The 15,119-nt window shown below is 37.8% G+C and overlaps 1 protein-coding gene across 3 annotated transcripts in view; it reads right to left on the minus strand.

Annotated features, from left to right (window-relative positions):
• ebf1b (EBF transcription factor 1b) overlaps positions 1-15,119 on the minus strand; it is a 112,128-nt gene that overhangs the window by 36,187 nt on the left and 60,822 nt on the right. For all 3 annotated transcript variants that reach the window (XM_057360604.1, XM_057360605.1, XM_057360603.1), the window contains exons 7-8: positions 3,028-3,109; positions 249-390 (exon numbers count right to left, since the gene is read on the minus strand). In XM_057360604.1, the coding sequence (XP_057216587.1) occupies positions 249-390; positions 3,028-3,109 (224 nt within the window). The remainder of the gene's footprint in view (positions 1-248; positions 391-3,027; positions 3,110-15,119) is intronic.

Below are 15,119 nucleotides of genomic sequence, written 5' to 3' on the forward strand. Positions count from 1 at the left end.
GTGTATAAAAATTTGTGAGCGACATACTAAATCCATAACAATACAAAATTATTTAATCTATGTGACGATATTTTAAATTCGCAGTAACTGTGAAGAACTATTACTATTTTTTGTGTAATGGTATATTTGGTTATTTATTGTTTAATTATTGCAAATCGTCTGAATAATCCAATTGGCTAGAATGAATTATGTGCAGATCCATCGTTCACATCTTTATTTATCTTAGGTTTAAAACAACAGTAACGTACCATGCTCCAGGTATGACTGCGTTCCCTCTGACGGGTCTAGTCTCCGGGCTCTTCTGCCATGTTTGGAGTTGTTGTGCACAAACATGTTATCTGAAACAGCCAGCACGTGTCCTTCTACACTCACTGTTGTTGACACAACCACCTGTTAAAATAAGAGTGCAGCGTTAAGATGACACCCATCTAAGACATTGTTTAGGTTTGGAAACCAGATTTCCGTTGTTATAAGGTTATTACCATATTAAATAGCACATTTTTATTAACTGGGAAAATATACACACCCCCTCCCCACTTCCACAGTATCCTTTATTGGTCAACCATACATGTAGTCTCACCGTAAACTTGCAGCATTGACTGAACCAAAAGGCATGTCGACTCAAACAGAGATTTGTTTTAATAGCACCTATGACACATTTCCGACCTGATCTAACAGAAAAACTTATTCAACTTATATTGAATGTGGCAATCTAAATCTTACACTTTTGTGACACAGGGATATTGAGGCATGTAATGCAGAAATAATCCCTTCACCAGCAATACTGCAATTAAACACTAAATCTTTATTCGTTTCTATTCTGTACACTAATTCACACATACAAACACACCTCTCTGTCTATCCCACAATGCAGTGAGCTCTCTGATTGATTGCTGGTAGAGCTTGGCTCAGATTCATTCGATTAAAAAGCGGGTAGCACTCAAGCTTCCTGAGACAATGACAAGAAGGTAATAAGTATTCAAGGTTTTCAATATGAGTGGCACAAACAGGTCCTCTTAGGCCACAGAGGCCCCCTGGTACCTCTGCCTAGAGCCTCTTATTTCAATAGCTATTGAGCTCTGAGAGAAATCCTGCCTCTTCAAAAAGAAAAGGACAGAAGCACAGAGAGGTAAGTGTTTGAGGGATGATCAACACACTTACATTCTCTTTAATACTCTCTCTCTCTCTCTCTCTCTCTCTGTCTCTTCTTCTGTTGTCCTTTTGGCTTGTAGAAAATAATATCTCTTTCTATTTATACATTTTGAGGAATAAAGATTTTACATGAAATATGAACAACTACAGCACTACATCAGTGCGTGTAGAGAATTGAACTGCGTTGTGTGCATAAACACAATCTCCCTCTCTCATGCCTTCTTGCACGCTCGTGTAAAATAGGACTGCATTCTGCTGCTAAATACACAATCACTGTGGGCTCGCATATACTGCAGCGCAAATTATTCATTAGACAGCACTAAACACACATCTAACATCTTACCTCAAAACTGACAACACAATAAAAACAGGCTGAGATTTTGTTAAAGGGGTCATATGACACGGCTAAAACAAATATTATGGTTTGTTTTAGATGTAATGCAATGTGTATACACGATTTAAGGTTCAAAACCGCTGTATTTTCCACATAATGTGCATGTTTGTATCTCCTCTTTGCTCCGCCTCTCTGAAACGCGCAGATTTTTAACAAAGCTCATCGCTCTGAAAAACGAGGTGTGCTATGATTGGCCAGTTGACCAGTGCGTAGTGATTGGTCGAATACTGCAAGCGTGTGACGGAAATGTAACGCCTCTTACCATATTTGGAACATCAGGTTCCAAAGCAATTGTGCTGACAGGTACGCCCACCTTACTTGCGTGTACATTTGGGCGGTCTTAGTCAACTCATACCACCAACTGACGTACATTTGTGGGGGTGTGGTTACACGAGGCGTTTCAGGCAGGTCTGGGTGAGCATTCGCTTTTAGATAGAATGCATCTTTTGCTCCCACACTTTCATTTTTGCAATTTTACGTGTCTAATACATGCATGGGCAACTTATAACACACCAAAGACACAGAAAAACACGTACTTGCGCCATATGACCCCTTTAAGAAGATTTTTGGAGAAACAACTGTTAGCGACTTAGCGGAAAACATGAATACTCAGATATGGCTCTTTCATTTTCATCTAAGTATCAACTTTGCTTTTTTTTAACGTAGCAGAAACTTGATTTCTTCCAAGAGAATTTGATTGAATGGTGAGAAGCTGGGGCCAGATTCAAGAAACTGTTCTTAAAACAAAATATACCATTATTCTTAAAATAAATTATAGGAAGTTCTGTTGTTGTGTCTTAAGAAGTTCTCAAATATTTTCTTAAGAACCAAAATTTTTTCTATCTTAAGAAAAAACTGTAATTGTCTTAAGAGGTTTTTTTTTCAGAAATACGAAAGTTAGTATTTAAGAAAAAATAGGGCAGTTGAGAAGAATTTTCTTCTTAAGAACGTTTTGTGATTCCAGCCCCTGGTGTGAGGACTTAAGGCTGTAGAAAGTTTCTGTGTGTGCGCAGTGTGTGAGTGAACGAGGGTCACATTCCAATGAAAGACTGGAGGTCAAGGTTATGTGTTTCTTGCAAAGCAGTGATAGGTTGTTTACACAACTTCTAAACACAATTACACACACCCCTACTTTGTGAGTGACAGTGTTGTGCAATTATGTGTGTTTACAGACGTAGGGGCAGACTTTACCGTGATCTAACACTGAAGAGAGTAAAACTACAGGCAGAAGAAAGAATATCTTGCACATTAAAAGACTTTCAATGGCGCTACATCATTGATCAAAAGATATACAAAAAGATCATAAAATGTGACCTCACATATGCAGCTGGTATGATGTTGTGCCAACACTCTGAAGTCATTAAACTGAGATCAGATCAGCAAAAACAGACCAAAGTTTTATGGAGACATTTATGGAAGAAGAGTGTTCAGAAATTATGAACAAATGGATGAAGTCAAAGACAAACAGATGAACGGTTTACCTGAAAGCGTCGCATGTCCCGTGGGTTTCCTGCATTCTTCAGACAGTTCTGATTGCATTTCAGGAAAAACTTCAGGAAAAACCTGTAAGAGAAAAAAAGAAAGAGTTACAGTTTGACTGAAAGAAACATGAAATGTTCAGAAAGTCAGTGTAGGAGAACCTTTGTAAGTTTAGTCAAAAACATCGTATTAGTCGTTTAGAAAACCAACTACAGTATGAAATATTTATATTTACTATGTTGACATCTTGTTGGCTGGTAATATTAATGCATTTGTCCTTTTTTAAAACATTTTTAATTTAAACAAACATGAGAAATAGCAAATAATTAGTAGAGAAAATAGTATTACTATAATAATAATAATGATAATAATAAATATTATTATTATTGTTGTTGGTTTTATATAATATTAATTTAATATAATAATAATCATAATAATACTCATATTTAAATAAAAAGTTAATATTATTATTGTTATATTATGATTGTGTCATTAACAACAACACTAACAATTATTACTATTATTGAACAACAACAATAATAACAACAACAACAATTATTGTTGTTATTATTATCATTGCTGTTGTTGTTGTTGCTGTTGTTAATAATACATCTAAAAATAATAATAATAATACTAATAACATTTACTTTTTATTTAAATATTAGTATTATTACGATTAATATAATTATTTAAAATAAATAAAGCATATGAATAAATAAATAACTTAAACAATAAAAGACAAATAAGTTAACATCAAATAATGTAATAAAAAATGTTCTCAATAAGAAAAAGGCTTCTTGCTGGACTGTATGAGTCTTTACAGTACATACCCTAAAAGTTTATTAAACCAAAAACGTTACACACAGCAACAGGCGGAGTGCTGAAATATGAAGCCCCCATCTGTCACGCGGGACTATGGAAGCTCACTGATTCAAAGACACATTTTCTCATCCAGTCACGTCTGTCTCTTTCATAATCACGGTTAAGCAGAAAAATGAGCACATTCATGGGCACTGACACAAACCCCTCACTATAACCCTGGCATTAGAGCTAAAACAGCACAAAACCAGCTGAAAACAGTCTGTTTATACTGTAACAGGATAATGCATGTCTGTCAGGATCCTCACCATCATGTTTTTCTCTCTTCTCTTCTCTCTGTGTTTGCACTTTTGTCTCTATTGTCAATATGATACTGAATGTGTTATACTGCACTGAATCAGCTCTCTTTCACACACTGACAACAATACAACAGCACGCTGTGACTCCACTCCTGAGCTTGACTTCCCTCATGGTTGCTTAAGCTTTTGACAAACATGTATGATAATTTGTTTGCAGTCAACTGCTTTAATATGTTGCCACGTAATGCAATGATATTCATCCTTTTTCGAGTGCCGCTTAAGTGTCCGCATAATTTCTGAGCCACTGTAGACACGCGCTGTGTGTTTGTCCATTTTAATACATGCTTTTATAAATGTCAGCTTAATATCAGGAGGCTGGTTAATACTTTAACCTAATGTGGCCTGACAAGCCCGGTTATACAGCAAAGAGCACTCAGGTGTGTGCGCGGATCATATTATGAACACGCACACACCCAGAGTCACCGTACGCTTCCATAATTGATAGGGCCTTGCTGTCGCCTTCAGTTAAGGGCTCTCCAATGAAGCCCAATTACAGATGGGTTGAGTGTGGTGGGGAAGTACTTACACCAGCTAACACACGGACCCCTGTCACCTCTCAATAACACTCCAGATCACAGTACATCACTACTTATGACTCCAAGAGGAAAAAAGTGCAATACACCAAATAATCATAGCTTTTGTGTACAATAGACCCACTTATGAGTTTATATTGTCGCGCAATATGAACTCTGGTGATAGCAGGTGAAGGTTGTGAGATGTCTGGTAAAGTGGTTAGACTTCACGAAGAGAGGAGCCAAGCACATCTGTTTGTGAAGGTCACATCTGGAACTGCACAACATGAACGAAACACACACGCACTCTCTTGGAGTAGTGTAAATATTAAAAGTATGAGAAAGCCTTAGGCATAGTTAATCCAAAAATGAAAATTCTTTTATAATTTACTCATCCTTGCGTCACTATAAACCTGTAAGACTTTCTTTCTTAAGGAGAACAGAAAATAAGATATTTTCAAGAATGTTGGTACCAAACACCGTTGACCCCCATTGAAAATATCTTCTTTTGTGAGGGTAAATAAACGATTACAGATTTTTTTTAATTTGTATTTATTTTTGGGTTAACTATAATAATATAACATTTGTTTTTTTGTATATTATTGAAGTGTTTTTTCAATTGTATTGGATTTGCTTTAAGCATTCCTTTCCACCATATTCATTACAGTTTTCAAAAATGAACAATTTCATAAATTACATAATAAATCCACTTCAAAAGAGGTTAAAGAGCAAACGTGTGAAGAAGCATGAGCGAGATTTTTAAGTTAAGGTAATCTAATTTGGTTACTAAATGCAAAACAGCCGCCATAGCTGCCTGTGCCATATTCCTGTATGGTGCGAACAGCACAGCAGCATAAATTATTCAGGGGCTGAGATGGCAATTATGGCTCTGAGCACAACCAATATTAATATTTTATGAGGGCTAACGCATACTTCCAAGTGAATCAGAGAGAGAGAGAGAGAGAGAGAGAGAGATTGGGGGGTGTCCTCCCTATCCATTTTCTTTGTATTTTTGTTGGATCTCTCTCTCTCTCTCTCTCTCTCTCTCTCTCTCTCTCTCTCTCTCTCTCTCTCTCTCTCTCTCTCTCTCTCTCACTTGCGTCTCTCTCTCTCTCTCTCTCTCACTTGCGTCTCTCTCTCTCTCTCTTTGCATCTCAGACTCATCTCTGTTTCATTATTTAAATTATAACATTCACCATTGCCCAATTTTCACCAATACTTGTGTTATAATACGTTTATAACAATGGTATAACATAGTTGTTACAAACATTTTGTGCAAATGTACATTTCTCCGTGTATAGAGACTTTCAAATATACAGTTGGGCATGTGTACTATATAAAGGACAGTCTGGTAAAACTTAACCATGGAAACATCCTTAAACATGACAAATAATTCAGTCACAATCTGGTTACACAAACAATGAATGTGAATGGAGCTATTCAGCATCAAAACATGCAGAGACTTCATGTGCAGACATGAAATGGTGCACAAAGGTTGTTGTCTTAACATCAAGCTTAATGGGCTTCATTTCATTATTGATGCCAAACTTGCTGTAATGCAAGTTGATAGATCATATTTATACATACACAAACAACCATTTATTATATCACCTTTTGACATCATTATCTGATAAAAAGTAAAGCGAACTTCTTCATTTGTGTTCCACTAAAGAAACAAGTCAAACGGGTTTAGATCAACATCATCATGAGTACATGATGACAACATTTAGATTTTTGGATACACTCTTTCTTTCATATCCCTTTCTAACTCTTCTCTGACTCAGTACGGGTGTGACACCATTACTAAATGTGATGTCAACATTCCGTATAGCAATGATGTCATCCTCCGATTGAATTGGCAAATGGGTTGACTCACTGCTAACTCTCATTATGTCTACATGACATACTACTCTATCTCTATTTCAAATACACATGCAACACACTGACTCACTCTATAAACTACATACTACACAGAAAGAGAAAAAATGCATCATTCTAGATGAGGAACTCTTAATATGCAGGACTAGTAATTGCTGACCGCAGTGTGGAAACAGAGAGCTGTCAATCAAACCGAGAGATCTCTGGAGATATGGAAATCAAGTTGATGGTTCACCTGGATCATATTCATTCGTCATTGTAGATGCAATTACTCTATAATAAGCTACATTGTTGGACTCCTGAGTTCAACTACATTCTTGTGGTGCTTATAAGACTATCAACAAAAGTTAATTCATTACAATTCCCTTTAAATTCAGTCCTATGATATTGTGGTTCCAAAGTGACACTTTGGTCATTTTAACCTGTTTTATCATCGGCCAGGTGAAAATCAGTAATAACACATCCAGTTCCTCACAGCAGCATCTTGCATTGACCCAATACAAAAATCGACTTTTCGGTCAAAAGCGCACACACGTGGTCTATACCTGCACATGGCTAGAAAGATGACCTGACCTCAGAACACCTTATTGAAAGTGTGGCCAACAAACCAAGCCAATGAAAGAAATAGAGAAACGAGAGAGTGGACATGCAGTAAGAGAGAGAAATAAAAAATGAAAAGAGGAAGACAGGTCTCCTTTAGTGTCTATTGTAACAGACAGAAGGCAAACAACTCAATAATTCATGAGAGCAAGATTGATTTTGGGGGCTAGCTCAGGGGGTCGCGGGGGGCTGGTGTGGTGGTCTAGCTGGGAAATCATTAGCCCCACAAACACACACACACAGAAGCGGGGCTGATTAACGGCTGGAAGGCATCCGAGGGTCCTGTACAGTACCTTAGGGGCTAACAGATTTACTACTTTTGTTTTCTTACACACAAACACAGGCTTTTTACCTTCTCCTCTTTGTCTCTCTGTTCTTTCCACTGAGGTGGATTGAGTGGTGGGTAAGACCAGGGCAAGAGGTAAAGATGAAGGAAAACAGTGAAATGAACTGAGAGTGTACAGTACAAGAGTTTGTTACGGTAAAAGATTTCTTTCTTTGCATTCCCGGTCTTTTTTTCTCAATTTGTGGTTTGTTACTTGCTACTGACCAGCAGTTTCAGGTGGTTTTATTGCACCAAAAATAACCAATTATTTAATACAATTTTTATTTTAAAAAATGATATTAATATTAATAAAATGATATGAATTATTTCATAAATTATTCTATTACATCAAATCCAACAGATTATTGTAACCATTATGTAAAAATATTTTGATTTACCTTAGCAGGAGGAAACAAATAGTTGTTACAAAAAATGTACAGTCAGCTTTACAGTTTATGTTTATTTATCTTCCTTATTCTGTATACTATTGATGATAAATAGCGATACAGCTTGAATACTAAGGAAATACAATACAAGCTACACTGTTTATTTTTCAGGACTTTCACGTGTTTTTGAAATGCAGTACATAAAATGTTAAATTACAGAATTAAACTGCAAATTAACAAGATGGCTGTAAAATAACATGAACAGCATGTAATTTGACTTTACAAAAAAAAATATTTTAGTTTTTTATGGCGCCCCAGCTGCTGGATTATTACAGCTTTATAACGGCATTTTATTAGTAATAAAACAAAACACTGCTCATTTATCCAGACACAAAAAACGTTCGTTATTATCTGTGATAGCACAGTAATGCTAGAATATATAAAACCATACAAAAAACCAAACCAATACGGAACACAAAAAAGATATTATGAACAATGTTGGTAACCAAACAACGTTGACCCCCCCCGATGACTTCCATTATATGGACACAAAACCACTGAAACATTTCTCAAAAAATCATCTTTTGTGTTCCACAGAACAAAGGGTCATATACAGGTCTTTAACCACATGAGGGTGAACTATCCTTTTAATTAGGTAGTAGTGTTTTCATATTTTCAGAAAACATAGTTAGATTTTTAAATATGAGCACTGAGGTTTGATTGTAATCTTGGTCTATATCTTTAGAGCTTTTGCCGTACGTTACACTTGCAGAGGGAGAAATAAAAAATGCCTTAAACGCAATTTAAGATATCATACTTCGTTACAGCATGTCAAGCAATCATTACAGAACCGAATAAGAACCTGCAGTGTACACAGAGAGCATCTCACGCAGTCTATAACACAAGACAGCTAACCCGCTCTGCGCTTCAGGCACACCGTACGTTTTTTTTTGCATGTGTCAGCAGACAGCTTACACAACGTTGAGAGGCACTTTCCCATCTCCGCAAGAAATCGCCTATTAAATGTTTCACTCCACATATCAAAGAAGCGCGAGCGTGTGTACAGATGCTCAGCAGATACACACAAGATCCTGAATATGGATGTTTCCATGTCATGTTTCTCACAAATGTCAAAAGGAGGAGGTGGCGTCTGAAGGGACACATTCTTTAGTCATCACTGGCTCCACAAATAATTCACAGACAACCGAGTGAAGCCACATCACTGAGAACTCAAACTGGCATCCGGCACGTCCAAATCCTTCCACCTGTCTCATCCTGTCTTCAGAAGAGACAAATAAAATGACAACAAGACGGTTTTACCGCTCCGCTTGGTCAGCTGTCTTAAAATGATGACCTCATTCATGATCCATCTGATCTGGGGGTGCTTTGATTTGCAGGAGAAAGGAGGAAATAGTGATGTCATGTGGTTTTCGGCAATGGTGCGATTATATGGCTAAAACAGTTTCTACCTCACATTCATATTCTGAACAGAGAGATGTCCCGTGGTAAACTAAGTGGTAACTAAGCTAAAGCCGCTAACGTCGCTAAACTTCCTCAGATGCGCTAATTAGCATAGTCATGACATCTTCGCGTTGTGTTTGCGTTCTGTCTAGCGTAAGAGTACACCTTTCTAGTGTCCGCGTTTTATATATTTACATGTTTTCTGTACATATATATATACTGTATATTTTTTAAAAGAACCCATTTAAACTACAAGTTGCTTTGTTGCTTGAAAGAAGTGGCTAAAGGTGTCTGACATGTCATTAAGTGTAGCGATAAATTCCTAGAAGTTGGCAACACTGATCCATATAGGCCATATTGGAAGACGTAAACAACGCTGGTCCAACATCCTTTGAACAAAATACAACCAACAGAACATTTATAATCAAATGAAAATGTTAAGCAAATATCTTTAAGATTTTATTAGGTAATTGAGATTAAAAAAATGAAACTGGAAGTGCTTCTGCTTCAGGTCTACCGGAAGTTAAGTTTGGGCCACATAACGTTTGTTTATGTTGTAGTCGCTCAAATGATAGACAACCATTATGTTTCTATGTTTGACACTTTGCTCTGGTTGGCTCCACCCTTAGGGAAATCTCATTGGTCCAAAATCCCTCTCCAAATCTAGTGGCTTGAATGTTGTATTCAAAGGATTGAGGGTAGAGGATTGACATTGCGTTACTCTCAGACCTATGCTGCATACAAATAACACTACACAGAATAAAAAATATATATACAGTATATAAAAAATACAGATAAATACAGATTATACATACTGTATATGTACTGTATTCTCGCTTAAAGACAGGTAGACGCGATAAAGACATACAAAAACACTGCGACGCGATAAAGACATACAAAAACACTGCGACTTACAAGACAGAAAACACGAAAACACAGTTCTGTCAGGAGAGAGAGAAGCCGCAGCGTGTGCACGCGCCCCCATAAACAGAGGATGTATTAATGTTATATTGAAATTACAATTTTTTTTACAATAACTGTCTTATAAACCTATAATTACTTATAATTACAGAGAAACCCTAATGCTCTAAATCTTTATATTTTCTTTATACGTCCACACTGTGGACCCTATGTGCTCATTTTACTACATATACTGTTGCCTTTAGATCACATAAATCTTCAAAAACATCCTCAGCGAAAACTTATCACGTTCCTTTAACAAGTGCTTTGATTGACATTAGCCGCTGACTATTTCCCCTCACAAAATCCGTCCTTTGGCTCCATCGCTCATGTCTGGACATTTAGGTTCACTTTCTCTCTGCTCTGAACATCTGCTCGGTGTTGAGCTACAGTTAGATTCGCCCATCTTGCTCCATGAGCTCTAGTTAATTAGCGGATGGAGATTAGGCAGGATAATAGACAGGATAATAGACAGGGAAAATCTCCTGATTATCTCCCCGAATCCTGGGAAAGAGTTACATTATAGAGGAGATTCCCTCACCTTCTTATCCGCATCTGGCTTCATTACTGAGAATGGGTCAAGTTCAGAAGTGCCTTTGATAGCATGTGATGGCCACAGCTGTGTATCGTTTTTCGGTGGCTAAATAAAGAATATTGTGTGTGTTGGCAGGAAAGTTTAACAACAGGAAATACATTTTCACTGCACTTGGAAACAGCAGCAAAATGTACTATAGTATTTTAAATGTAGTTACAAATGACTGCAGTAAAAATGGTTGCCATGTTTCCAAAAATATAAAGGTCAGTTTCCCACACTCAGATATGGCTCAGCCTAGACTTAAACATATGGCCAATGAATAATCATCATTATGCAATAAAAACAGATCTGGGGTTATGTATTTTTAGGAAAGGGGTCCGAAAAAGGTGGTCAAAAATTATTCCAGCTGCAGGAATATATCAAATCAAATTAAGACGAAAAGTCATGCAAACCATTACAGCATATTAAATGAAGATAGGAAGTGCAACCAATAAAATAATGTGTGTTTCTTCTCAAGAATAACATTCTCTTGATTTTTAGATTGCTGTCATTATTTACAGTTATTCGCTATTTGTTGAACTTATTTCAGTGGTTTAATATCCACGGTGCCTGAGGAAACTACAATCATAATGATGAAAGCGGTTAATAAAACTTAGGGAATTAATAAGGCTTTGGCAAAATGTTAATCTGATTTGTAAACACACTTTTTCAGTTTGCATTTGGATATTTTTATGCACATCTTCGTACCCCCTCATGCACACTTCGTTATAAATGGCCGTGAGGGAAACGTCTTTTATTATTTACAGTATTTACTTCAGGGGAAGTTATGGCTCGTGTCGTATTTACCAAGCTGGAAAAATGGGCTGTGGAATGCGTTTTACTCTCTTTGAACAAATGGAAAAGTATGTGTGCATTCATACCGCTATCAATAAGTGTAATTCACCGGGTCAGTGAGACACACATTTGTCCTTTATTTACTGAATTTAAATTAAACCATGGTTAGAGAGTCAGACTCGTGACCAGAAGGTTGCCGGTTCGATTCCCAGGGCCGGCGGGTAACAACTGAGGTGCCCTTGAGCAAGGCACCTGACCCCTACTTGCTCGACGGGCGCTGCAGTGATAGCTGCCCACTGCTCCGGGTGTACGTGTGGTCACCACTTGCTGTGCGTGTGTTCACTACTCTCTGGATGGGTTAAATGCAGAGGTCACATTTCGTTGCCTTGTACTTGTACATGTGCAATGACAATAAAGTTGAATCTAAAAAAAAATCGAATCATTTACTCACCCTCTTGTCATTTCAAACCTGTATGACTGTCTTTCTTCTGCCGAACACAAAAGAAGATTTTTGAAGAATGTCAGTATCCAAACAACGGCGGTACCCATTGACTTCTATAGCATGGACACAAAACCAATGCAAGTCAATGAGAACCGCCGTTGTTCAGTTACCATTCTTCAAAATATCTTCTTTTGTGTTCTGCAGAAGAAAGAAAGTCATAAAGGTTTGAAATGACAAGAGGGTGAGTAAATGATGACAGAATTTCATTTTTGGGTGAAATATCCTGTTAAGCTTTAGATGCATGCAATGGAATAAACACACACACAACTTCAGGAAGAGAAAGAGAGTCGTCCCATCTGGGAAGACAGTGGGGGAAGCGTGGGATTTTACGAGAACCAGTGATCCACGTTATGACTAAGTGTGTTTGTGTGTGTGAGAGAGAGTGTGTGTAACCCAACCCGGGCAGCGGAGCAGCCAGGTCTAGCGTTACACAGCCTCCAGGCAGCTACATCTGCATCAGGTTGTGTCCGACAATACACAGAGACTCCAGCCAAAGTCACACACATGCTGACATCATCCACCGGTCGCTTCTGCTGTGTGTTCCTCACACCAACACAACACTGGTAGCTGATACAGAGTCATACTGCTGTTCTGGACTCTTTATTACTTCATACACAACGAATGCAAAACAAATCAGCTTCCATAGTATTCGAATGAAAATGTAAACGTTACGCAACTTTTAGGATGAGTGATGAGGTCATAGCATATAAATCAACATAAAGAAGGATCAGTGTTGGTAAGTGTAGATTTACTCTGTCGTCGACAAAATGTTTGATCGGTTGATTTCCACTGTAACCCGGTTTTTTTGCGCTCATGTGTCGTGTGTGTTGCGAGAGGTCAGCTCTGGCCTCAGAGGTCAGGGGGTCAGGACCCTCTCGAGAAGCCGGAATAATAATCAGCGTGACAGCGAACAGATGTCATTCATTTGCCTCCTGCTAAAATGTGTAAACTTGTGCTTCCACACTCTCCCTCTCTCTCTGAATACCATACATCAATGACAACTCAAACTGGATCACTGTTGTAGCGTACTGCCTTCTTCTCTTTCTCTTCATGCCTGTAGGCTCTTTAAGGTGATAGATGGCGCTCTGTGTCTCATGCCAAAAGCACAGCCATGGCAGACCCCTGGGAGGCCGAGCTGCCATCAATAATACAGAAACCAGTACAGACTCTCAGTCTAGACTAAGAGAACTCAACATACTGGTTGAGTTTGGACTTCGGTCTTAAAAATGACATCATTATTGAGATCCGTCAAAATGGCAGTTGTGAATGTGCCATTGTGTTCCCTGGGATTCGAACCCACTACCTGTTCACACAATGCTCAACCGATTGAGCTACGGTAACACGCTATTTGTCCATTTCCATCTATTCCGAGGGTCCAGTTAAAGTGTATCTGCTTAAAAAGTGTGTCCAAGGATTTATTCCAAAAACATAATTTCACATTAAGAGTGTCAGACAGTTAGAGGTATGACAGCATGATCTCGTAGTGGGATTCTCAAGCTTGTGACAGTAAGAGTGGCCTCAGCACACAGCCATTGGCTCATTTCTATTTCAGGTTCAATCTTTTATTTAGTCACAACATCCCAGCGTCATGAAATATTTATGGCAGCGTGTTTCTCGACTAATACTCCTCATGTCCTGCAACGCCCTGGCATCTTTAAATATTTCTCAGAACAAATGCATTCTGCACCGTTCTCCTCCTGTACTGCTCACCTGCACTGGACCTGAATGAGAACATCAGGTGTTTGGTGCATTAGTCATGCTGATGCATAAGAGGGGACCTTGACATTGCAGTAAAGCATTTTTTAAATGGTCGACCATATCTTTTCAGAATAATAGATTTGTGGACGGTTTCTAAACTGTGTTGGGAAAACGGTTGTTTGCCAGGATACAAACCACTCCTATTTTAATAAAGTAGCACAACTACAGTCAAGCTACACTCTAAGTAATTGCTACAAACAAAATGTACACTGTAAAAAGAATCCGGTAAAAAATATATAATTTTCCGGCAGCTTGGACGGCAGTAAAAAAACATAAAATTTCATTTTTTTCACGTAAAATGGCATTTCTCTGGAAAATTTCCTTTTCTCTTAATTTGAAAATGTTATTTTAAGTATTTCAAAATACACTTAACAAATATCCTGTTAAAAAAGTTATTTTTTCAGCAGCTGGGGTGGCAGTAAAAAAGGGGAAAAAATACAATTTTAAATTACATGTTTTTCTTAAAAAAAAAGCCTTTTGTCTGTAATTTCATGGCTTTTTAGCGTGTTTCAAAAATATATATTTTTTAAATGTAAAAAAAACGTACATTTCTGTAAAATTACAGGTTTATACAATGAGCTAAATGCATTGTTGTATAGTACAAAGGGTGCAATATTTTATACAACAAAAAAGCTTGTTACTCTAAAATCTCCATTATTTTGAAAATAAACTTGTCACGATTCTTAGAAATGTACTGTAGTCAAGTTAGTATTTATTCTGCAGCATTGTAAAATCTTTGGGAAATTTCTCAAAGGTATGGTGTATTTTTAGTTTTGTGGTGACGGCCATGTAACCCTGGTCCTAATAAACCCACAAATCAAAACAGTGCCATAAGAATCATACTACAAAATCAGCAGGCCGATAAAAAAAGACCGAAACAGATATAGCGAAATAGGTCTTGAACATTGAATATGAACACTGCCAATATAGGCCAGAACTCTTCCTGCGATCTACACCTCATTAATTTCAGCAGGGGCCAGTCTGACAGGCATCAGGGCCCGTTCCGACTCTGCTTGGGATCCTGCAGGAGTCCCGAGCCCAGGCGAGGGGCTCATTTTCAGCCGTACAACCCCCCACAGTACTAATATATGGCCCTTATGGCTGACAATGACAAATAGAGCTGTTAGGATTCAATGTGACAGACTGGTCAACTAGATTGTTACTA

Source organism: Triplophysa rosa, linkage group LG19, assembly GCF_024868665.1.
Source record: "Triplophysa rosa linkage group LG19, Trosa_1v2, whole genome shotgun sequence".
NCBI classification, from domain to species: Eukaryota; Metazoa; Chordata; class Actinopteri; order Cypriniformes; family Nemacheilidae; genus Triplophysa; species Triplophysa rosa.